Here is a 22,928-nt window from a genome sequence, read left to right on the forward strand (position 1 = left end):
TCTGTACATGATTCACTGACCACTAAAAAAAAGTATAAACACATACACACATACACACACACACACACACACACACACACACACACACACAGAGAGAGAGAGAGAGAGAGAGAGAGAGAGAGAGAGAGAGAGAGAGAGAGAGAGAGAGAGAGAGAGAGAGAGAGATAAAGAGAGAGAGAGAGAGAGAGAGAGAGGTAAAGAGAGAGAGAGGTAGAGAGAGAGAGATAGAGAGAGAGAGAGGGAGGTAAAGCGAGAGAGAGGTAGAGAGAGAGAGAGAGAGGCAAGGTGAGAGAGAGAGAGAGAGAGAGAGAGAGAGAGAGAGGTAGAGAGAGAGAGAAAGAGAGAGAGAGTTTGTAAATTTGTATCACTGTATCACTTTCAGTATTTAAAGGAGCAATCAGACATTTTTGCCACCATAAAGTAACAAATATTTATGAAAGTGATTAATTATTATTTTTAACTTTTTTTTCCCCCATAAAGTACACCTCATATGAAATGAGCCAAATTTCCATATTTCAAATGCATTTATTACAGAATCTCTGATACATCCAGGCCACTAGGTGTCAGTATAACGGCTGTTTTGTAACATGAAGAAGAATCACTGGGGGTGGAATGCCTTATTGCTCTTTTAACCAACTGTAGGAAATTATACACTGATTAACAGAGGGCCAGCAAGTGAATATTTTTAGCATGTAGCAAAAAAGCTCAGCTTGAGTGAGGGGTATCCTGACATAGGGCTGGGGTTCATAAGCCTACCACCAGGGAGGATTGAGGAAGGATTACTTGAGGAAGGGATGCTGATGAAACTAGTTTTGTACCAGAGCAGATCCATCGAAATATATATTTTCCCTTATAGCCTGTATAAAACATGAGTATGTGGGCTGTGTTGTAAGGACCTTGTGTGCATTGTGATATTAGTAAAATGTTGGACAGAGACATTCAAAATAGCTCTGTCACCAGTAATTTGCACAATACTAAAGTGTATGTTAGTAACACAGTACTGAAGTGTACATTACATTACCTCTATGCATTCATGCCTATGTAGGTCTGCCAAGATGTGGCTGAATTCTGTTCACCGTCTTTCAATGTCAAACCATTTTTGTAGAATACATAAGCTCACCTGTTGCCTTTTTATAGTTTTTATGAATGATAAGTTTACAAATCAAGTGTCTGTACACCTGTTGTCTGTGTTTGATAAGTTGATTCATAGGTGTGGCGTTTTGAAAGGCAATGCTTTGAAATGGCAAAGAAATTACATCATATTACATTTCTGTATCTAATGTAGAGAAGTACATTTAGTATTTTACTTTGTGCAAAAGTAACTACACTTTGTGTAGTGTTTTGCAAATGTTTGAGGCTAAGAATGTGGTTATAAGATGTTCGTCAAGCAAGAGCAAGGCATGAATGTAGGAGCCAAAAGTTTGATCAAAAGACTGCGTTTATAAAGAAGCACAGGAAACAGCTCTGAAGAGTGATGATAGCGATTTTGACGTTAGGCTTTAGAAAACCAATGCAAAGCTTTGGGAATCAACACCTGTGGGGTAAAATAGGTGTGGGTTCTAATCAGTAAGTGCATGACTGGGAATGGGGAATTAATTGAGCACTGTGATTGTTGGATGTGTGAATGTGGTCTTGACTGCATGCCGATGAGGGCGTGATGGTGCTTATAGTTGTGCAGATCTGGGCTTCACTAATTGTGTTATTTTTAATTTTAGTGTAAACAATCAATAAAAGCTGTGTCTACCAGTAAGCATTACAGTCACAGAAATGCTTAATATATGCAAAATGTAGAAAGGTGAATTCAATGTTAATGTTCAAGAATAAAGGACTATATTTTATTTATTTATTTATTTGGTTTGATTGTGCTCTCTCTCTCTCTCTCTCTCTCTCTCTCTCTCTCTCTCTCTCTCTCTCTCTCTCTCTCTCTCTCATTCTAAATGTCCTCCAAATATATGAATTAATTTCTGAGTCACTCAGGTTATGTTGGGACTTATTCCAGTTTTGTTTAGAGAAGTTAAAGTTTTAAACTGTCTGTGTGTCATACTTCCCTTTTATTATATGCCTGGATAAATGTTGCTTGCCAACTGTCTATTTAAGTTTTAAGCTTAAATTAACTGGTGGGCTACTCAGTAAGTGTAGTTACTTAGAATGAAGATATTTTATTTTGTTTTCTGTAGGAACTCACCACGTCAGCATGTAGTGGGTTTGTGGATTCACAATGTGTCAGCATGTGTGCGAATTTATCATGTGAATTTGAGCAAGATTGTGAATCATGAGGGTTTTTTTGTTTGTATGTATGGGTCTGTATTCACATGTGAATGCATCGGTGTGTGCAGTAGCCACTGCGACATTTTACCATATGACTCTTTTAACCGAACCATCCATCTATCGACACATCTATCAACCTGCATACTGCAAAATGACCCCAAGGAATATATGGCATTCTTTCAGGTTTGTCATGTGACTTCCTCTCAGTGTTATTGTTTACCAAGTATAGTGCCACCAAAATTATAATGCCAGAGTAAGTATAGTCAGCGCCATCCTACTTTACAGATATTTAAATTTACTTTGTTCATAGATAATTGATAGATAGAAGTTCATACATTTACTTAAAGAAGAATTTTGCTTGCACAGCTGATGAAGCTGATGTCCTGTTTTTGACCTTGTGTATGACACAGAAGTTTTTTTGTTTTTTTTTTAAATCTTGTGGAAACTGGAAACCTTGTGTACTTCACTACAATTTGAATACAAGACTTTATTGATCCTTAAAAAAATTGCAGTGTCACAGTAGCATACATGTTAAAAATGTTTTAAGGTTTTGAAAATCATTTTCTTTTTTGTAAAGCTCATAAACCATATTCATTAGGGATGAAGAAGTATAAACTTTTAATGAATTTGAAAGAAATAGAGAGTCGGAAGGTTGTGTTTACTCTTTTAGGTGTTTGTAAAAAGTGTCAAGAATCTTTAACATATTTAGTTAAGGACGGAACAGTGGGTTGAGAAATGTCATCCAGAAACTGAAACATTATCTGTGTTGGTCAAGAACAAGCAGCTACAATAGGATGTCTAGGATTGTTTTTCTTATGAACTTTCCTTATAAATTGTCTGAGTAAACCCTGGCATTCAGAGTAGGGTAGGATCAGAATTATGCAGGCAATATATTTAATCTTGGTCTTAATATTATCTTTCTTCATTAATCTTATGGTTTTTCTGAATGTAGCTGTTAACTGTTTGCCTTATAATTATCCTGGGAATTATGTAAACTACACTGACAATTAGTAGTGGTTGTTATTTTTGTTGGGAATGAAGCTGACCTGGAAGCCCTTTGGAAGGCTGTCTCTCAAACCCCTCGAACAAATGTGATATGTTTGGTAAGCCTGGTCTTAGCCCAAGCACATGTAACCAATTGGTTGTCTAAACAGAAGATGGTATAGTCCAGCAGTTGAAGAATGTACAATCCTGATTAAGCACTGACATGTTAATTGCTTGATCAAAGGCAAGAAGGTTCCAGGTGAGTAACTGGAGTATACTATACTCCAGGTTGTGTGTGTAGTACACCGAGTACCAGAGACAAGAGAAACAGAATGTTTTGGACAGAGGTCCAAAAAAGTAGCTGTTTAAATCACAACATTCATTCCATGGGGTTCTAAAGTTTCAGGAGTGTAGATCAGTTCTTTTTTAAGTTTCCTAATTTCATTGCTGTCATAGCAACAACTGGCAATATAAACACATATGTTATTAATGCAGTGTCTGTTAGTATTAAAAATGCCTTGCCACTGTAAATGACAAATTCTTGATTCTGATGGTCTGAAGGTGTTCAACAAACCGATCAGCAAGCCTTCTCTTGGTTTCTTCTCTTCAGATTTCTGTTGTCTGATGTACTCACTAAGCACTTCATCACTTGGGGCCATCACCCTGGTGCACCCCTGGATCTTAGTAGGATCTTAGCTGGATCTTCATGGATAGTGGCTCTGATGCCCCCCTCCCCCCGCTTCTGCTTAGTGTACAGTCTCAGAGTGCTGGATTTGGGATGAAATTCTCTATTTATTGTGAGGAGCTTCCTTGTCTTGTTGTTCTATATCCTTAGACCAACTTATTATGCCAATGACGTAATAATGACGTATCTGACGACTGGCAGAGCATAGATGTTGATGGCCTGGATCTTGTCCCTTATTCAGCTGATTTCCTAGGACTTGCCTCACTCTTTGTAGGTATTTGGCTGTACCTGCTTTCCTTGTGGCCTCTTTGTGAGAAAATCAAAATTGCAGTGAAGTACCCAAGGTTTGCAGTCCTGAACAGAGGACGTTTCAAGTCCTTCATCAGAGAAGCAGCATGTTTCAGGCAGAGGTCCTTCATCATCTGTGCAAGCAAAGTCTGGCCATAACTATTTATCACATGTACAAAGTTCTTTCCTGTTTTTATAACACTGGTGTGAAAATGGATTTAAATTAAAAATAGCAACTCAAATACTGTATACTTCAGTCAAGCAGCATAAAGTATTTATCTTTCAAGATGCCATAGCTCAAATGTATATGCACAGATGGTTATTTGGCTGACAGCAACATCTTTTTTCTGGCCATCTAACTGCATGAGAAGAACATAGTTCCTGTCAGTCTCTGTCTATTCAGGGAAATGCCAGCTAATCAAGCTCAGTGTTTCTCAGCTCAGGCCCTGTACTGCACACCGTAGTGTTTTCCCTGCCCCGTCAAAATGTGCCGTGCACGAGTACTCTAGGACAAAGCCTGGAAACATGGGCCCATTACCAGGTTTATCCGCAGACAGACTAACGCTGTGTAAACTATGATGTTAGTCCTTTACGGAGTAGTAGGCATGGGGCAATGATGGCAGTGGGGTTTACAGCAGAGCCATACCTACTGCCTGCTCCACAGAATTGTATTTGTCAAAGCTATCTCATCATTTTCATTTTTTCTTTCTGGTAGAACATCGGTGAGGAACAGTGTGGAGTTCCTCTGGTTCTCCTACTCCACTCCGACTCCAAAGAATGGTGCACAGATCTTCACCCTCCTGCTCTGCTGCCTTGCCATCTCCACTGTTACGGGTGCACTGCTCTTCTACTGGCTCAATGGGCTTCTGATGTATGAAATGCAGCCTGCAGCCATCATTGCAGGCATCTATGCAGGGGTCATAGCCATCCTTTTGTTTCTTGTTCACCCTTTCCGCTGTGCCTTCACACTGATGTTTCCAACACTGGGCACCAGACAAGGACGAAAACTCGTCCTGTCCATGTGTGCAATGATTGTGGCACTTTATGTCCTGCCTAACATTGTCACGAATATAACTACTATTACACATCTCATGAAATGCATGTCTGAGAACCTTGCTCACAGTCTCCTCAACTCATTAGATCTAGACCTAAGCAAGAACATGACCACTGAACTTCAAAAGACTAAAGATAAAATGTTCATGGATGTGCCGCATGTACAAATCTTTGACCACTCCACGGATGTCAATGTTCTGACGCTAAGAGAGCGTTTGAGGACCTTAAGCGAAGACGTAGAGGAGGACTTTTCAAAAGTCAAACAGCAATTAGAGGAAGTCAGACTGCTCACAAGCAGAATACTTGCTACTATTTTTGTGTTATATCTTCTCATGGAATCCACCATGTACCTAAAGTTATACTTGACATCAGTGAGGTTTGATAATATCTACGTCACAGGGCTGCTGCGAAATACGGCAGCTGATATAGGGATTCACGTTGAAGCCAAGGACGTGAAAAACGGCATGAACTCCACCAGCTTTAAATTGGCAAAAAGAGAACTGATCAAGTGTTTAACTCCCATTCTACTCATCACACTTTATCTTTTGATGACCACCATTCTGATACTGCTCGACTACATTGTACATTACCTTGTTATAACAGCTAGGCCTTGGCTTATGGACATCCCATCGACTGATATTACCATACAGATGGATTTTAAGGTAGATCCCACTATTTTAGCAAAGTCTAAACTAATATTCAAAAATATGAACATTTTGTTCATATTTGCATACATCTTGCTGCTAGTCACATAGGTGGCTATAATGCTTGTCATGACATAGGAACAGTAATCACTAATTTCATGTGAACTATGAAAAAGTGCCATTTTCTTAGCTCCAAGAACATTAGCATTTCACTTCTCATCGCTAGCTGATGTTCCATATCTGCTAGTTACTTCAAATGTGTTTAACATCATTTGTGTTCTTCTGCTTCTCTCCATTCATTTATTCTCTACCAGGTTGAATATCTTTATTCCATCTGTGAAATTTTTAGGATCTGCAAGCAGCAGGTGCTGGTGGATGTGAGCAAAGAATACCATGTCACTGTCAGCTCTGACACATCCCAGTGTGAGGCCAGGCCAAGCGAGTTGAAGCCAGGTGTGCTTGTCCTGCTGGGTCTGCTCTACCTTCTTGCCTACTGCCTCGCCATCCTGCAGGCCTATGCCCAACGCCTCCACAGGAAAGTGGCCTCCTCTTTCTTCCCGCAGCAGGAAGAGAAAAGAATTAGGTTTCTTATCCAGAAGATCCAGAAGAAGCGACAGAAGAGGCTGAATGCAGAAGCGGAACCCAAAAGTGTGGAGGAAAAGATGAGAGGGAATAATAGGTAGACTTCAGGACAGCTAATGCAAATTTTATAGGCTTCAAGAGACCAACAAAGAGAAGTCAGGAAAAGTGAGATTAGATCTACGAATAAAGCCAGGCATCAGATTTTAAGTGCAGTCTCACTGAAATTTAATTTTGGGCTGTGATCAAGTAGACCTGTACCGGAGAGCTCAAATTTAACATATACAAGGCATACAAACAGTATACAAAAACAGATGGATAGCAGATGGAACCTTTGTTAAATAATTTATTTAGAATGAATTAATGAATTAGTTAATGATAACAATGTAACAGAAAAATGTGTTATTACATGATGATTCCTGGGATACAACTTTGCCACAACTTTGCTGCAAATGCAAGGTGTCATGACTCTGATCCTCCACTTGATGTCAGTAACCTTATTTTAGACATATCCAGGCCACCAATTGTAGCCATAATAATGCAAGCTGGTCTGTTCAGCTGCATATGAATTTAGAATCAAATGTGACACTTGAAAAGTGCAGTAAGTAATTTTGAAAGTGAATGAAAGCAATTGTGAAGGGGTTTTGATACAAATCTTCGCCAACAGATTAAAACGAGTTTCATATTATTGCATATCTTCAGGACAGCTGAACAGTGGAGAAAAAAAAATGTATGAATACACATCTACTATCATTTTCCTGCTGAAGAAAATTCAATTACAGAATAAGTAAATCATACACATAGAATGTCAATTGCATTGTGCAATAATTGAATGCTAATGTATGTCAGAAGTAAAAATAAAAAATAAAAATGTTGCATTGGTGTCACAGTTAGTCCCGCCTGGCTTCCCTTTTCCATGGTTTCCCTGTCTTGCATTTTGGTTCCATTCCATAGTTTAGTTTTCTCTGCCCTTCGTTTGGTTTTCCACACCTGTTCCTTGTTTCTAGTATTACTGAGTTCATGTATTTAAACCCTGTCTTGTTCTTTGTGTCTTTGCTGTTCACTGAATGTCCGAAAGCCTGTGTTTGTATGCTCGTAAGTTTGTACTCTGCATATCCTAGTCTGACTGTTTTTCCTAGCCTCTGTTATAGCCTGCTTCCCCTGTTTGCCTTCACGTGTTTTTGTTTGCTTGTTGTCATGCGTTCTCGGAATCTCTATGTTGGCTCTATGACCCTGGACTACCCTAACGACTCTGGATCTGGATTTGCCCCTAATAAATCTCGCTCTTCTCTGCACATGCATCCGCCTCCTTACCGTTCACCATTCCAATTGGCCAGTTTATTAGAGATGCATTTTATAAGAGCTCCAAGATATGAATTAGACTATAGCGGATCTGTTGTCCACAGTGTCCACAGTTAGTCAGTCACTCTCTGTGCATCACTGCACAGTTTTTGACCACAGCATGCCCCATGACCCAATATTATTTGAGTGACACATTAGTATTACAAAGTATTATTGACACATTAGTGTTTTCACCGGGGTCAGCATCACTGCTGGGTCATCTGCAAACATTCAGCCAATGGCATCCCTGTGGTAAGAAACTGAGCGGTGACCAAGGCAAACATAAACATGGCATCAAGATGCTGTTTCTAATAAAGTGGCTGATATTTATAGATCATTCTGTTCATATTCCAAAAATGAGGAATTATGAGGGACTGATTATTAATTTTGTGAGCCAATGAAAGAGTGCCAGGAGTTAGTTAATCACATTCTGCTAATAAAAATAATGAGTGAAAATTAGAGATTGATTAAAAGAATTATCGAGAATTATCACTTGAGAATGATATTGGGTCTCCAATTAACTAGACCACTGTCTATAAAGAGATTTCAGTGGTAGAGGTTACTATTACAATGTAACTGGTAACCATTGGCTTAAAGAAATAAAATATCTTAAAAAGATGTTAAAAATTTTTCTCTGTGTATTAGTAAAAAAAATACAAAATTTCATTACATTAATCAATATGAATCAATTGTCCATTTTATTCTCAGTTTGGCTAAATATATTGAAAAAAAAAACTTAATTGTAGTTTTTAATTCTTCATTTATTATAACACTATGGATCATCCTTACTGATGTGGTAAAGTAGCTTCACCATGCCAGCTATCATCATGTTTTGCCATTTCCAGTCACTCAGATTTATACAGTTCTTGTCTTGGAAATTGACTTGGATGGTAAAGTGTATATTTAACTTGTTGTTTTAATCCATGTCATTATTTCCTTTGAAGTTGTTTTCTTAAACTTGTAAAGACATTTCCATATTTTTGTTGGGTTTTTTTGTACAAGTATTAACAAATATAGTTAAATGTGGTAGGTTTTCAGACTTGTAAAATGAAAAGCATTTAAATTTTGATTCAAAGAGAGATGTTTGTTGCTGAACTGTATAAATCCCTGCTGAACTATCTGGATAATGGTCACCTGAAACAGATTGTATTTTAATCTTAAAAATGGGTGTAGAAACTCAAAAAAATATAGATTATGTCCAAACCTTGCTTCATTATCATGGCTGAACATAAGGTTTAATCTTCCTCAAGCTCATTTTTATTCTGCTTTTCCTCAAGATAAAATTTTCAGACTTTGTTAAACATAGCATATACAGTTTTTTGACACAGCCTCAAGAACATTCATTTTATGAACTCATGCACAAACCACCAGACTATAGACCTTTAATCAATTAATTAGTTATTGTATTTTCCAGACACTCAGTGGCACCCACTGCTGGGAGATTGTTGTTCGGCATGACCTTGGCACAAAGGATTATTCTCGGGGACTGGAAATCTGAACTCCCTCTCTCATTTAATACATGGCTTTCTAAAATGGTTTCCTCTATACACTTGAAAAGATTATAAAATATTAATGCAGGCTCATTCAGGAAGATATGGGACCCTTTTATTGAACACCTTCATTGTAAATGATCCAACTGTGTTACTCCCTCTTGGAGATTTGATTTGAATTATGTCTTCTCCAATCTCTCAAAAAGGAATACTATACACCATATTTTATAATTTTCAATTGTATTGTTTTGTTCATTGGCTTGGCTTGTTATGTATGCAAACTAAGTGTATGTTCTATCTGGAATTCATAGACAGACTTCTGAACACTCACTAAATGGCACATGCAAATGCTCCATTCTTTCTTTACACTGGAATTGTTTGTAAACCGTGTAGAGAATAGCCTATCTCCCACTGGGCTACAGCAATTGTGTATGAGTGTGGGGTGATGGGTGGGCGTTAGGGGTGGGTATGAGGATAGAAAGCAGACATGAGGTAAATGGAATGGGTAGTGGGAACCTTTCACACTATGACAGCAGAGCAAATGAAAGGCTCTTGTGCTATAGCACTCTCGACACTAACAGCTCACACACAGAAATAAGTGTGGACCCTAATTTACAGCAGTTATTTGGCGCCACCAGCACAGACAGACAGGAATTATAACAAATCCATGCATCAAAGACAGACGGATGCATCAGAGGCAGATGGTTGGGGTGGGGTGGGGTGGTGGTGGTGGGGGGGCATTATTTTAAATGTACACCTAGCATGAACATCACTGACACACCTGATGAATATCATTAAGTAGTAATTTTCTAAATAATAATTTTTAAGTTGATCACCAAGTGAGCATAATAGAGTAGAAACACAAGTAACCCATTTAACACATACTATCATAAAGTATTGTCCTGCATAGTTGCATGGCACATAGCTCCCAAATCAGCCTCCCCAAAGAACCAAGGCTGTTCACTAGATACCATGGAGATCATGTGAAAATAGAATAGAATAGAATGGAAACACGTAGGTGTTGAAGACTTAAGATCTGTATGTGTAAAAGTTAAGTTAGTTTTCTCTGAGGTTTCATTTTTGGGTGTAAACCAAGGCATGATAATGAGAGTGGGTTATTAAGGATGGCTTTAAAGGAAAAGATGAAAAAAAGGAGAAGAGCAGGAGTGAGAGAGTGAGGCAAAAGAGAGAGTGAGAGAGTGAGGCAAAAGAGAGAGGGAGAGAGTGAGGCAAAAGAGAGAGTGAGAGAGTGAGGCAAAAGAGAGAGGGAGAGAGGGGGAAAACGGGTAAGCTGACAGAGGACGAGAGAAAGTGAGGGGGGGAGACGGAGAAAACGAGGAGGCTGAGACGGAGTGCTAGCACTCTGCAGCATACTGCTTCTTCATTAGGAGGTGCACTTCACTGGAGAAGAACACATTTCGGAAGTTAACAGTGCTGTGCTCAATCCTGGCCCCACCACAGCTCCTTTCTACAACGCCAGAAGATTTTCAATCACATAAATCAAGGAGTAATCATGGTAAGTGGTTAGAATTCTTTCCCTTTTATTTCTTTGCTGGACACATTGACAATAAGCTTGAAAGCAGAAAGGTATGGAGTTCCTTAACCAAATACTATTTATACACCTGCTAATTAATTGCTGAAATTCAAGGTTTTTTTTTTCTTTTGGAAAACTCTGAAATAAAATGTCCCTCTATTCTGTGATTGTATATTTCTTGCAGGATTTCTACTCTGTGAACTGATGGTGAAAATCAGAGAGATCAAAAACATCTCTCCAGAGAACCCTCCTTCAGCAGTGCAGGACTCAAAGCAGCGTCCTACTATGGAGAACGTGACTATCAGCGCGGCCACTAATTTCACCAACAGTCAACCTTTGGCCAACATGCCTGAGAATTCTTTGGAAGTCCAGGTCATCACCATTTTCCTTTCACTGCTGATCTGTGGTGTGGGAATAGCTGGCAATGTTATGGTGGTCTTGGTGGTTCTCCGAACCAAACATATGATGACTCCGACCAACTGCTATCTGGTGAGCTTGGCCATTGCAGACCTCATCGTTCTCCTGGCTGCTGGACTGCCCAACATCTCAGAGGTGGTTTCATCTTGGATCTATGGCTATGCTGGCTGCTTGTGCATAACCTACCTGCAATACCTGGGCATCAATGTTTCCTCTTGCTCCATCACGGCTTTCACCGTCGAACGCTACATTGCGATTTGCCACTCCATAAAGGCACAGTTCATATGCACAGTGTCAAGAGCCAAGAAGATCATTGCCTGTGTTTGGATTTTCACCTGCATCTACTGTATTATGTGGTTTTTCCTCGTTGATACACACGAGATGGTTTATGCTAATGGGATCATTGTCAGATGTGGCTACCGGGTCTCAAGGAACCTCTATATGCCAATTTACTTTTTGGACTTCACACTGTTTTATGTGATTCCCCTCATTGTGGCTACTGTACTCTATGGGTTGATTGCCAGAATACTGTTCATGAACCCACTGCCCTCAAATTTGTCAGAAAGAGGAAATGATTCCATCCATCAGGGACGGACAAACAGCACAGTGAAGGTCTCCTGCAAGCCAAACAAGGGTGCAGTGTCCTCCAGAAAACAGGTGCAGCACTATTTCAAAAGAAGCATCAAATAGCAAATAACATTTCATGTCACAAATTTTCCCTCAGCCCACTGGAAGTTATTTCAAAGGCAACCTTCTTGATAACCAATTGCCAAGCAATGATATTAAAGTAATTAAGGTGGTTAGGAAATATATATGTTTTCAATATTCTCATCTGACTCTGAATTTGGGTTTTGCTGAGTTGTTTGCATATAATTTAGTTTTTACTTCAGTTTAAAGTGTCATGGGGCTAGAAGCACATCATTATTTAGCACAAAAAGTTTTTTTCATAGCCTTGCAGTGGAGTGGTGTCATGTTGAAAACATGAAATTTATATTCTTATAGGAAATGGAGGCCTGTAGTAATTTTATTCAGTCCACTAAAAGATGAACCTGAAGGCTCAGCATAATGTTTGAATGGGCTGGTATGAATGGTGGGAGATTGTAGAGTAGCAAGATTGCTTTTTCAGTATATTTATCCAAAGTCCATTATCCATTTCAACAGTCATTAGTTCAGTGCCATAGACATAGAAGTTAGTCATGAGTTGTCCTCACAGTGTGGTGTTGTTAGTGTCCTCTGTAGTGTCCTCTGTTGTTCAGGGCTGTTGTTCTCCCATGTGGCTGTAGGTTACGAAGATGCTGGCCGTAGTGGTGGTGCTGTTCGCCTTGCTGTGGATGCCATATCGCACGCTGGTGGTGGTGAACTCGCTCATGGACCCTCCATACCTGGATGCCTGGTTCCTGCTCTTCTGCCGTATGAGCATCTACACCAACAGTGCCATCAATCCCATCATCTACAATGCCATGTCACAGAAGTTCCGCACAGCCTTCAAGAAACTCTGCCACTGTGAGGGACCTGGAGGGAAGGAGAAGGAAGCAAAGTTCAGTGTCCCTGTTTACTACAGCGTCATCAAAGACTCGTCCCGTGAAAGCCCCGAATATGACACGGAGCAGGAATTCGTCAGCACCTACACTGTCCCTGCCAGGAGGGTGAACTTTTCAGCTCAGGCAGGAGGAGGGGACACCGCAACCATGTTTAGTATTGCTTGAAACAAGCTGAGAGATGGAGAGGAGGACACAGTGTTCTCTGAGTTAGGGGGGAGGGCTATGTCTGGTGGGCTTAAGGGAGGTAAGGTCTTATAGACACTCATTATGGGGATTTAAACATTTGCCAATTTTAACTGGATCTCTGGATCTTGGTGGTACAAATACTTCTATTAAAACAGGACAGAACATTAAGTAAGTACATTAAGTGAAATGATTACTATGTATGGGCAAAAGAGATGGGCGAAAACATATTATCTCATGCAAAAAGTCAGTATAAGCGTCAACAACACATACATTGTTTAGGTTATTTAACAGCTTTCAAAACCACAATAAACCGCAACACTAATGAATGCCCAAAACAGTAAATGTGAGATCCTTAATCAAAGGTTTGATGACATGCCACATGTCTCCAGCATTTTATTGTGGCTTCACCTCTGCATGCTGTTAACCATTTTAGCCCTGATAAAACCTTAGAATGCATGTGTGCACAGACAGAAAAATGTGCATGGGATCATTTTCAGTTCATAGTCATAAACTGGATGATTTACAGTGCCAGCTAGAGAAAAGAGACTGCCAAGCTGGAAGTCAACCCAGTAATGCTTATTCTTTTGAAATCTGATGAGAAAATGGTCAAACAAAACAATGCCTTCAAAACGTTAAGAGTCACAGTATCATATCAGTTCACATCAACTGTAAAAAATGACCATGATGATAAGTGTAATGTTTGGTGGCAAGCCATTATTCTATAGGAATATGAAAGATACTGCCAGTGTTACCAGGACATGTGCAGCACTTTTATGGTGTGATTTTTTTTCTTCTTCTTTTTTCCAGAATCAAAAGCATTTACGGAAAAGGTGTTTATAAGTTTTTGTTGAAATGCATGAATCTCTCATTAGCACAACCTCACATGCTTATTGTTTGCAAAAGCATGACAAGTCCATGTAAATGTTTTAAAACAAGCTACTGACACATCACACCAAACTGACTTCAAACTGCTGCTGACTTGTTTAACCCTGAATGTAGCCCCTGCAGCATGAACCCTGATAAGCTGAAGGGTAGGAGGTCAGCAACAGCTGATGTGGATAACTGTGTTGAAAAGCTATTGCCTCTATAACAGTGATGAGAGCATTTACACTAGCGTTGACACTAAAAACCACCAATGCACTTTGGAGCTGTGCATCAAGAGTTTATGGGTCAATCTGTTAAAGCTGAGAAATTTATGCTTGGGGGGAATCACTCAGTTTTTGACACATTTGAAGAGAATAGCTGCTACTTATGATAATTGTATATTGCTCAAATGTCTTAACTTTTAGCTGTTGAAGCTTTTTGTTATTACAGTTATTGTGAAATGGAGGTAAATATTGTAGTATTTATAATGAATATATATTGTGATTTATGAGAATATATTGTCTGTCCTCATGAACGGCGTCAGAGATAAATAAACTGTTTAAAATTTCAGTAGTGTATCAGTTCCAGTTAGAGTATTTCACAGTCACAAAATAACATATTAATGCCAGCAGAGCTAATAACGGGACCAGTTGTTTAATAGGCTCACATACTTGTCATTCTTGTTGATATGTTTTATGGTTTTCTCTATTGTAGGAATGCCTTTACCCTGGATTTGTTTTAAAATATTTTATATTTATTTTATATTTTTTACATAACTATCACATACAGAGTTTCAGGCTAGTTTTCCTCAATGTGTCTTATATTATCTTGGAAAAAGAACAAAATAGAACAGCAAAGCAAAATGGAGAGAAGATGCAAACTGAATGTGAAACTTTAAAATAAGTCATTTTTATTATGCTTTTGCTGGAAAAAGAAAGCACTACTTTTGTAATGGCTGTAAATTTGCTATTCAGGATAATTTGTGAATTTATTTTGCATAGAGTTAATATTCTTGACAATTTTATTTGAACTCAGTCAATAGCTAAAATGGCTAATGTTAAAAGTATGCTAATGTAATAAATATGCTAATGTTAAATTAAATGACTTAGTATGCACTAAACAAATTTAAAGGAGATTAATATTTCACTACGTTGTTTATTTGAATATTAATATGCAATACCACAAATTCTGTTTGCACAGGGACATAAGGTTGTAAATGTTTAGTTCTAGTCCGGTTCTTTTCCTTGCTCTGGACACCGATATGGCATGAGGTGCCAAGATGCCAAGAGAGTCCTAAAGGCCAACCACTCAGTCACTACTACAAGATTTCCCATACAGGGGGATAGGACCAAATGATGTTTTTGTCCCTATGGTGTAGTTGCCATAGTACCAGAAGTGGGAAGTAACGTGCTACATTTACTCAGTTGCATCTGCTGCAGTAATCTTTTGAACAAAATGTACTTTTAAGAGTTGTTTTAAACTCTTTTATTCCATTACATTAATCTATGTGTAACGACCCGAGTGCCGAAGGGCAGGACGCACAGACTCCTTTGACGTGGACAGACTTTAATCAACATGGAACAAAGACAACGATGGCACTCACACGTGACAGAACCCATGAACAACTACACACATCTAACAAGGGTGAACATAGACAACCATTTACAAGGACAGACATATCAAAGACCAACAGCACTGCACTCCGTGACACAGGTTTATATACACACGAAACACTAACCCGGTGCAGGTGTGCAGGCGTGGTCACAAACAGATCCTCCCATTGCACGTGGCGGGCCAACCACGTGACTCGCGAGAGGTGAGCGTTCCGTGACACTATGTTCCTCTAATTACTAATTTTAATTAGATGCACATTTTGCACATCTATTTTGTCTTGCCACAGGATTGTTAAGGGCAGATGGGGGTGTACTTACTTAGATCCCAAAATATGACCACTGAAGTCTGGGCTCAATGGAAAGTTTGCAAGTCATGCACTTATTAGCATATTTGTGATATCGTCTCTTCATATTTCCATTTAGTTGCTTCTCTCCTACTCTCTGCACTCACCTATGTTGTATTTTAATACAGCCGAATTCCCAGTAAAGCTGTTCTCCTTTATATATATATTTTCTATATTTCTATATTACTGAAATAATGACTGAAACAGCCCATTAACACTACATGTTAAGCAGCAGTCACTTCTTTGCCATTTCTAGGATGCTTCTCAGCACACACATAATTTACCATACTGTGCTCATGTGACAAGAAATGTTCTTCAGAGTTTTTTCTCAATAAGCGCACAGCCTCTGGGCAGCAAACCATAAGAAGGATGTTTCGTTTTCTGTCAGAGTGCAATTTCTTATAGTGAAAATAATGGGAAAGTGCACACAGGCAGTAGATGGAATATATGAAACTGGTTTAGAATAACTTATATTTGCTCATTAAACTGTGGGTTTAGATTCATGTTACTCGAGCATTATAAAAACCTTTTTTAAAAAAAGAATAAAGGCATTTCCAGCTCCAAAAGGGAACTTTTCAGAGAGGAAATAGCAACCAAAATTCATATGAAAACCTATTTAGTTCATTCATGCTTGTTTTTTACATACTTTACTTTACTTGCCAAGATTCACTTCTCATTTAGATGAAGACTAATGGAACCAAGCTATGTGTGTTGTTTAAGACTTTTTGACTTTTGTTGTGTAAGAGTGGTCTTTTGTGTAAGACTGGTCTTTTTTTTGTGTAAGACTGGTCTTTCTTCTTTTTCAGGTTCTCTAAATTTTCCATCTCTTGGGTGTTTTGCAGTGACTAATGAAATAAAAATGAATGCCAGGCAAACAGAGCACCTTAGGTGATAAACTTTCAGCTGTTTATTTCAAAGATTAAAAACGACATAGTAAGAGGTGCAGATGAAGCCCCTCTCCCTGCCAGAGATGGCCCATGGCTCGGATTATGCTTTATTCTGTTTATAGGGTAGTCTTACCCTGCATGGAAAACATGTTATTTGCACTAGAGCAAACACACAGTATAATAAGCAGACAATAAGTGATTACTCAACTCTCTCCAGCTAAAGGATACTTTTTATTTGTACATGGCACCTTAATATTTTAATGCCAACACCTTTTGCATTTAACTCTTAATAAGCTTGCATTTTAAAACTTCATTCTTTTCTTTTTTCAGAACATAACTAATATAAAAATGAGCATTTAGTGTGGTTAATAGTGTTCCATCATCTAATTAGCATACCCTTTAAAACAAAAAACTCATACAAACATGATTAATTATAAATCCAAGAAGAGTGAGCATTTATTTTTGCAGTTTGCTAATTCCACTCTGTTGTTATAACATTGGGTCTGTTATATTGTTATATTATTATTGTTATGCATGTGTTCTTCAAATAAACATTTTGGTATATCTCAAAATACACCAAAGGTACCTTATGGCATTGATACACAATATTTGTAAATTATTTATAAAAAATTGGAATTCATGTTTAAAATGATTTGGATCTAAAGATTTATGTCATGGAACACAAACAGCCAGAAAATAAAAACTGCATTCTGGCTATAGCTTGAATTTGGTGCTTCCCTGGCTACAGTTTTTTTTTTTGTTTTGTTTTTTTTTCTCCCATTTTTTAAAATTCATTAATTTATCCCCAGGCAGGAATATGCAACTTTATTCTTTAAGATAAAGTGATTAAGTGGAAGCCATTCTGCAAAGGAGCCATCACTCTACATTAGCAATGCGTTTTATCCAATGTTCATGGCACATGAGCACATGACAGTATCTTGAAACTGAGTAAGTGTGTCTAAGATTTGTCCTTTATCATCCCTGCTCCAGCACACCTGATTCAACTCATTTGGTAATAAGTCCTTCATAATCAAAATCAGACAGGAACTTGACAATCTTCTCTAGATGAAAGCTGAAAAAGTACCTGAGATTGGTGGTTTCTGAGGTTAGATTTTTCTAAAGCTTTTCCTACTGAGGTAAATGAAACCACAAAACATAATAAATCCACATCAATTATACTTCCAGAAATTGTTTATAAAGGATCTTATAATCTATTTCATGAGTACACCATTATTTATTATCTATTTAATTACTAGGTTTTAAATTGGAAAAAAAAAAAAAAAAAGATTTACAGACAATCTGGTAGGTTTCTTTTAGGTGTATGTTTTAGGTGTATGACATGATGTTATCAGGGGGTGCAGAAGATAATATATCAGTATGGATGTTGGTCCTAGCCTCCAGGCAACACTCAGATATACTGAAGTGCTGCGGAGATGATAAGTGAGCCAGAAATTGTATGTGATCTATAACTGAGTCTGCATTGCCAGTCTTTGTGTACTGAATCATATTTGCAAAGTGAGTGTTCAGAAGAGAGGAGCACTATACAGAATTGTTTGCAGAAGATTACTGATTTGTTCTATAGTCCCCAAAACCCTCTATTGACCATGGCTGATCATGGCCATGTAACCAGGCAGCCAAGAGTGTTTGCTTGCATTGTTTACTTGAATTATAGTCATTAATTCAGAGGGTTCTTGAAATGTTCCCAACCTCTCCAGGACACCTTGAACCATCCTGAAGAACCAGCACGAGAATAAAGTACCTCACTAAAATCTGAGCACCTAGTCAGTATGATGAAGAATGACAAGGTGAACACAGCATTGCCCCCCAAACATTTATTCTATTTTCTATGTAAAAACTGTCAATCTTTGAATAATACATCATTATACAAATAAGTGATTGAATTGATTGCTGAGTCAAAAAAAATATTCTATTTATACTACTTCTAGCGTAAACTTTAATTTTGCCATTAATTATTTTCTTTCTTTCATTCATTCTCTCTCTCTCTCTCTCTCTCTCTCTCTCTCTCTCTCTCTCTCTCTCTCTCTCTCTCTCTCTCTCTCTCTCAGGATCACCTAGACAGAAGGTTTCACATAGCTCCTAGGGGAGAAAGATCTAAATATACCTGCATGACCTCCTCCCATTTTAACCGCTGAGAGAAGGAAAGATGGAAGACTTTCCCGAACATCCATGTCAGAGTAGTTACTGAATAAATATTGAAGGCCATGCGCCTCATAACTAGTCCGTTCTGTTGAGGCCTTAGAACAGTAACTGGATAAGGTCTGAAACAGATCCTGCGGCAAGCAGACGCAGAGACAAAAAGGAAAGATCAGCGGGAGATGGAGAAGGATAAGGTGAGCTTCCTTGCATTACTTTATTTATAACTTCCCTTGAATCATCTCACAATAATGTATGCATCCCCAAGCACTACTCCAGCTCCTCTGTACTGCCTCATGTGGCAAGTGTTGTTGTGCATGTGTGTCTGTGTTCTCTACAAAGACTCTAAAAACGCCTCGAGAGCTCTTGGGTGCACATTGATACTGACTGTAGTTCTCACAGTCCACGAAGGCATTATACACCTTAATAATATTCAGATTGCCCCATTCTTGAAGTTAAAGGGCTGGCATCTGGAGGAAAAAGGCAAATATAAATAAGACATTCTGAATCTGAACAGACTGCTTTTTCTTGCCCCTTGTGACTCAGCAGGCACTGATAACATCCTCCATAACTCCAATAGGTGGAGGAAAAAGCAGGAGTTGGACCTACAGGGGCCTCGAGACAGAACAAAGCCAAGAGAACGGGAGACATGGGGGAGGGGAAAGTCAGGGGAAATTGCTGAGAAAGATTTCCCATGAGCTCTACTTCCAAATGCTTCAGCTGCTGAAATGCTGAACATTAGCAGCATGCCCGCACAGCTGTGCTTACAGAGGAACGGTCCATGCCCCAATCAGGAAGTGCAGAGAATCAGTTCTCTCTGAAGAGCAGATTTTACACTCTAAAAGTGATTATGATGATAATGTGGATGATGATAGTGATCACGATGAAACAAGAAACTGATGCTGAAGCACCGCAGAATAATGAGCTGAATTTGCAAACGTGTACAGCTGTCTTCCCTGTCATTATAACCAGGACTGATCATTGCCGGACCTTTATTTCCCCTTAAGTTAGTACAACCAAACTGATGAATGCAATGCTAATAAAGCCTTTTCTTCAATAAGCAAGTTATTGATGTCCTGGGTTATTGTCTGTGTGGCAAAGACTGAGAACAGCAACCACACCTGGCCTTGAACCCAAGTCCTGCAGGCAGTAAACACATTCCCTGACCACCAGGCCACAGCACAAATTTTACCATAAGACCTCAGTCTGCGAGCTGTTAGTGTGAACGTGGTTGATCTTTTAGGATGAACAGTTCTCAGGTTTTGGGTGACCACTGCACTGCTAACGCGTGTGCTTTCTCAGCATGCAGCTTCTCAAGACACTGCCTACCTCCTCAAAGAAAACACTTGAAACCAGTTACCTGCCATTTCAAAGAACGCCATGTAAGAAATCAAGCATATTATCACCACAAGGTCGTACACATTCTGTACACATGCTTGATCATTTACAGGTTTCTTTTGTGTATTTTATTTGGATGCTTGTACTTCTATTTTTATAATCACCTTCACGCATGATCAGTCACTCCGTGTGTGTCTGTGTGTTACTTCTCAGACGCAAACCCAGGTCCATTCAAGGAAATTTAGGTGTGTTAGATAAAAGACAAAAGTGAAATTGAAACCAAGGTGCAGGGATCCTGCAGGACTGCCATAGAGAACTGGTCATTTACAGCAGTGTTACTTAAGACAAGAGTATAAGCTTCTTACTAAATTAGCATTGCTTGTCTTCACACTGCACTCAGAAGCTGCGAGCACACAGAAGCTGCTGCATGCACAGGCTGATTCTGGGTGCTGTGAGTCTGAAACCAGTGTAATCTGTAGCTGTAGTAGTGGCCATGGTTAAGAAGGCTCCTTGCCCATGTTAGACACCTGGGTAAACACCCGCCAGATGGGAAAATAACATTTACTGGTGATTCAGCCAACATGCAGTCTGGGACACTATCTCACACAAACTGGAAAACAAACAGGGATATTAACACATGTAGTGTATGCCTGCATAAAACACACCAGGTATTCATCTGGCATGCCTGGTATTGTATTGGCCTGGCTTTCCATTTGCATTTATTAAGTTTATTGAGCAGTGTTGGATGTATGGGCCCTGCAGGGTGTGAGCTTGACCTGCTTGACTCTACATCATACGAAAACTAGCTTTGTCACAACTTTCTATTATATGCATGGGTGTTTATGCATGTGCCTGAGGACCTTCAGACAGCTCGTGTATTACAAATACATGCAGGCATCTCTCCACGCAGAATTAACATCACGCAGATACTCCTACTGCATACTAATCCTTCCAGGTTCCTCTGTGTCTGCAAACCGAGCCCTATGTTGGCCACTTCGGCATCTATAACACAACACTTCAGCTTAAAACCACTGTGTCCACTTGAGTGGCTAGTGGGTTGCCTCATGAATACAAAAACAACAAAGGTTGAGAATGAGCGTGGCATTTAACATTCATCTGCTGTCACTAGTGCTGCATTCACAGAGGCTTTCCTTGTCTTTTCCTCTCTCCCTGAGAGGTTTGGAATGCAAGCCCAGGAGGGCTGAAACATCAGATTTCAGGCCTAATTTTTTTCTCCGAGCTCTGTCCATCTGCTGCATGCTGTATGTGATTGAAAATAGATGAAGCGATCGATTATGAGGCCTGACCCAAATAATCACAGAGCGGTCCTTACTTAAACGAACAAGAGACCAAGCACAGGGAGCCACATATCGACCACATAAATTAAAAATGACCACTCTATCTCTCTCCATCTCTCTCCCTTTCCATCTCTCTCTCTCCATCTTTGCTTCTCCCTGTCTGGTCTTGCTATCTCCTGATGCATGTGTTGGGGGCAGGTAAAAATAGCTTATCAAACAACTGCCCTAAAGCTATTTAGACAGCACAAGCTGGTTGAAATGATTTTAGATATCAGCTCCTATGGGAATAAGCCACCAAGAACACATAGAATGACAGCTGGAAACCAGCCAGGTATACACACACACACACACACACACACACACACACACACACACACACACACACACACCTTAAAGTTAATATACAGTGAGGACCCTAAGCAGATCATTTGTCCTGTCATCTCAGTAAGTTTGCTTATTTCTAATCACCTGCTACTGCACCTCAGAGAGATGACAGACCCACACTGCTGACTTGTCTCTCCTTGTTTGTAAAACCTGTGTAATGATACGCTTTTATTTCTACTGTGTATTTGGCCTGCATGTTATTCCAGTGTCAGTGCTGCTTTTTGTTTCCTCCCCATGCAACTTTCCTATAGCCTCTCTCTCTCTCTCTCTCTCTCTCTCTCTCTCTTCTCTCTCTCTTTATATATATATATATATATATATATATATATATATATATATATATTATATATATATATATATATATATATATATAAATTAGGTATTCTTAACTTTTTAAGCCATTGCAGTTACTAATACATTATGAATCCTCCAGAAGCATCTGATCTGCTCCCTGCTAGGCTAGCAGCTTGGGCCCATCAGAGTGCAGCCCAGCTCAAAACTCTGAGTTGTCTCATCTGAAGATCACTGCAAAAGAGGACCCTCAAAGCCCTGCATGAATCTTCCATCAGCCTCAAATAATGAGGCTGTAGTACTCATGTGCTGGCCAGCTCCCACCAACTCAGTCAGAAACCTAAATGAAAGCAAAGGAGGCAGTGGGACCATGTGAGAAGGCCAGTGCTATTGCTCTGTACATCAGATTGCCATGCTATGTCTGGGGCAGCGTTTCTTAAGTGCTGCCCAAGCACAACCCCATCTATTCCTTGTTAAAATGCACAGGCAGCCTTTCTGCTACCTGTGCTGCAGCGAAAGCATGTCTGCATGGGGCATGCGACCCTCCGAGAACTGTGGGTCCAGCATCAGGGGACTGTGGAGAGTAGCTGAGAGCTTACCCGAAACAGCTGATCCATTTTTCTTTTAAGAGGCCGGCAACAAAAATGACAGTCTGTCCATTGTGCATGCTCACCAGGTTTATGGGCAATCATAGGGAGAGAGCTGGCTTCTGTAAGCCCCTGACTTAACCCCAGAACCAGGGGAT

The 22,928-nt window shown here is 39.4% G+C and overlaps 2 protein-coding genes across 2 annotated transcripts; both read left to right on the forward strand.

Annotated features, from left to right (window-relative positions):
* The first annotated feature begins 4,800 nt into the window (after window positions 1-4,800).
* On the forward strand, window positions 4,801-6,733 carry ocstamp (osteoclast stimulatory transmembrane protein). Its single transcript, XM_027029103.2, has 3 exons — window positions 4,801-4,805; window positions 4,941-5,940; window positions 6,237-6,733. The coding sequence occupies exons 1-3, from the start codon at window positions 4,801-4,803 to the stop codon at window positions 6,603-6,605; spliced, it is 1,374 nt and encodes a 457-aa protein (XP_026884904.2). The 3' UTR covers window positions 6,606-6,733.
* A 4,056-nt stretch (window positions 6,734-10,789) lies between these two features.
* On the forward strand, window positions 10,790-14,373 carry LOC113589457 (thyrotropin-releasing hormone receptor). The gene is made up of 3 exons (XM_027029125.2): window positions 10,790-10,848; window positions 11,051-11,940; window positions 12,567-14,373. The coding sequence occupies exons 2-3, from the start codon at window positions 11,071-11,073 to the stop codon at window positions 12,987-12,989; spliced, it is 1,293 nt and encodes a 430-aa protein (XP_026884926.2). The 5' UTR covers window positions 10,790-10,848; window positions 11,051-11,070; the 3' UTR covers window positions 12,990-14,373.
* The last annotated feature ends 8,555 nt before the right edge of the window (window positions 14,374-22,928 follow it).

This window comes from Electrophorus electricus, chromosome 23 (genome assembly GCF_013358815.1).
Source record: "Electrophorus electricus isolate fEleEle1 chromosome 23, fEleEle1.pri, whole genome shotgun sequence".
Taxonomy (NCBI): Eukaryota; Metazoa; Chordata; class Actinopteri; order Gymnotiformes; family Gymnotidae; genus Electrophorus; species Electrophorus electricus.

Coding starts and splice junctions, on each gene's coding strand:
- LOC113589457 (XM_027029125.2), top strand. CDS start 11,071: ATGGTGAAAATCAGAGAGATCAAAAACATCTCTCCAGAGAACCCTCCT. Junction 11,941..12,566: donor CAGTGTCCTCCAGAAAACAG/GTGCAGCACTAT, acceptor ATGTGGCTGTAG/GTTACGAAGATGCTGGCCGT.
- ocstamp (XM_027029103.2), top strand. Junction 5,941..6,236: donor CCATACAGATGGATTTTAAG/GTAGATCCCACT, acceptor ATTCTCTACCAG/GTTGAATATCTTTATTCCAT.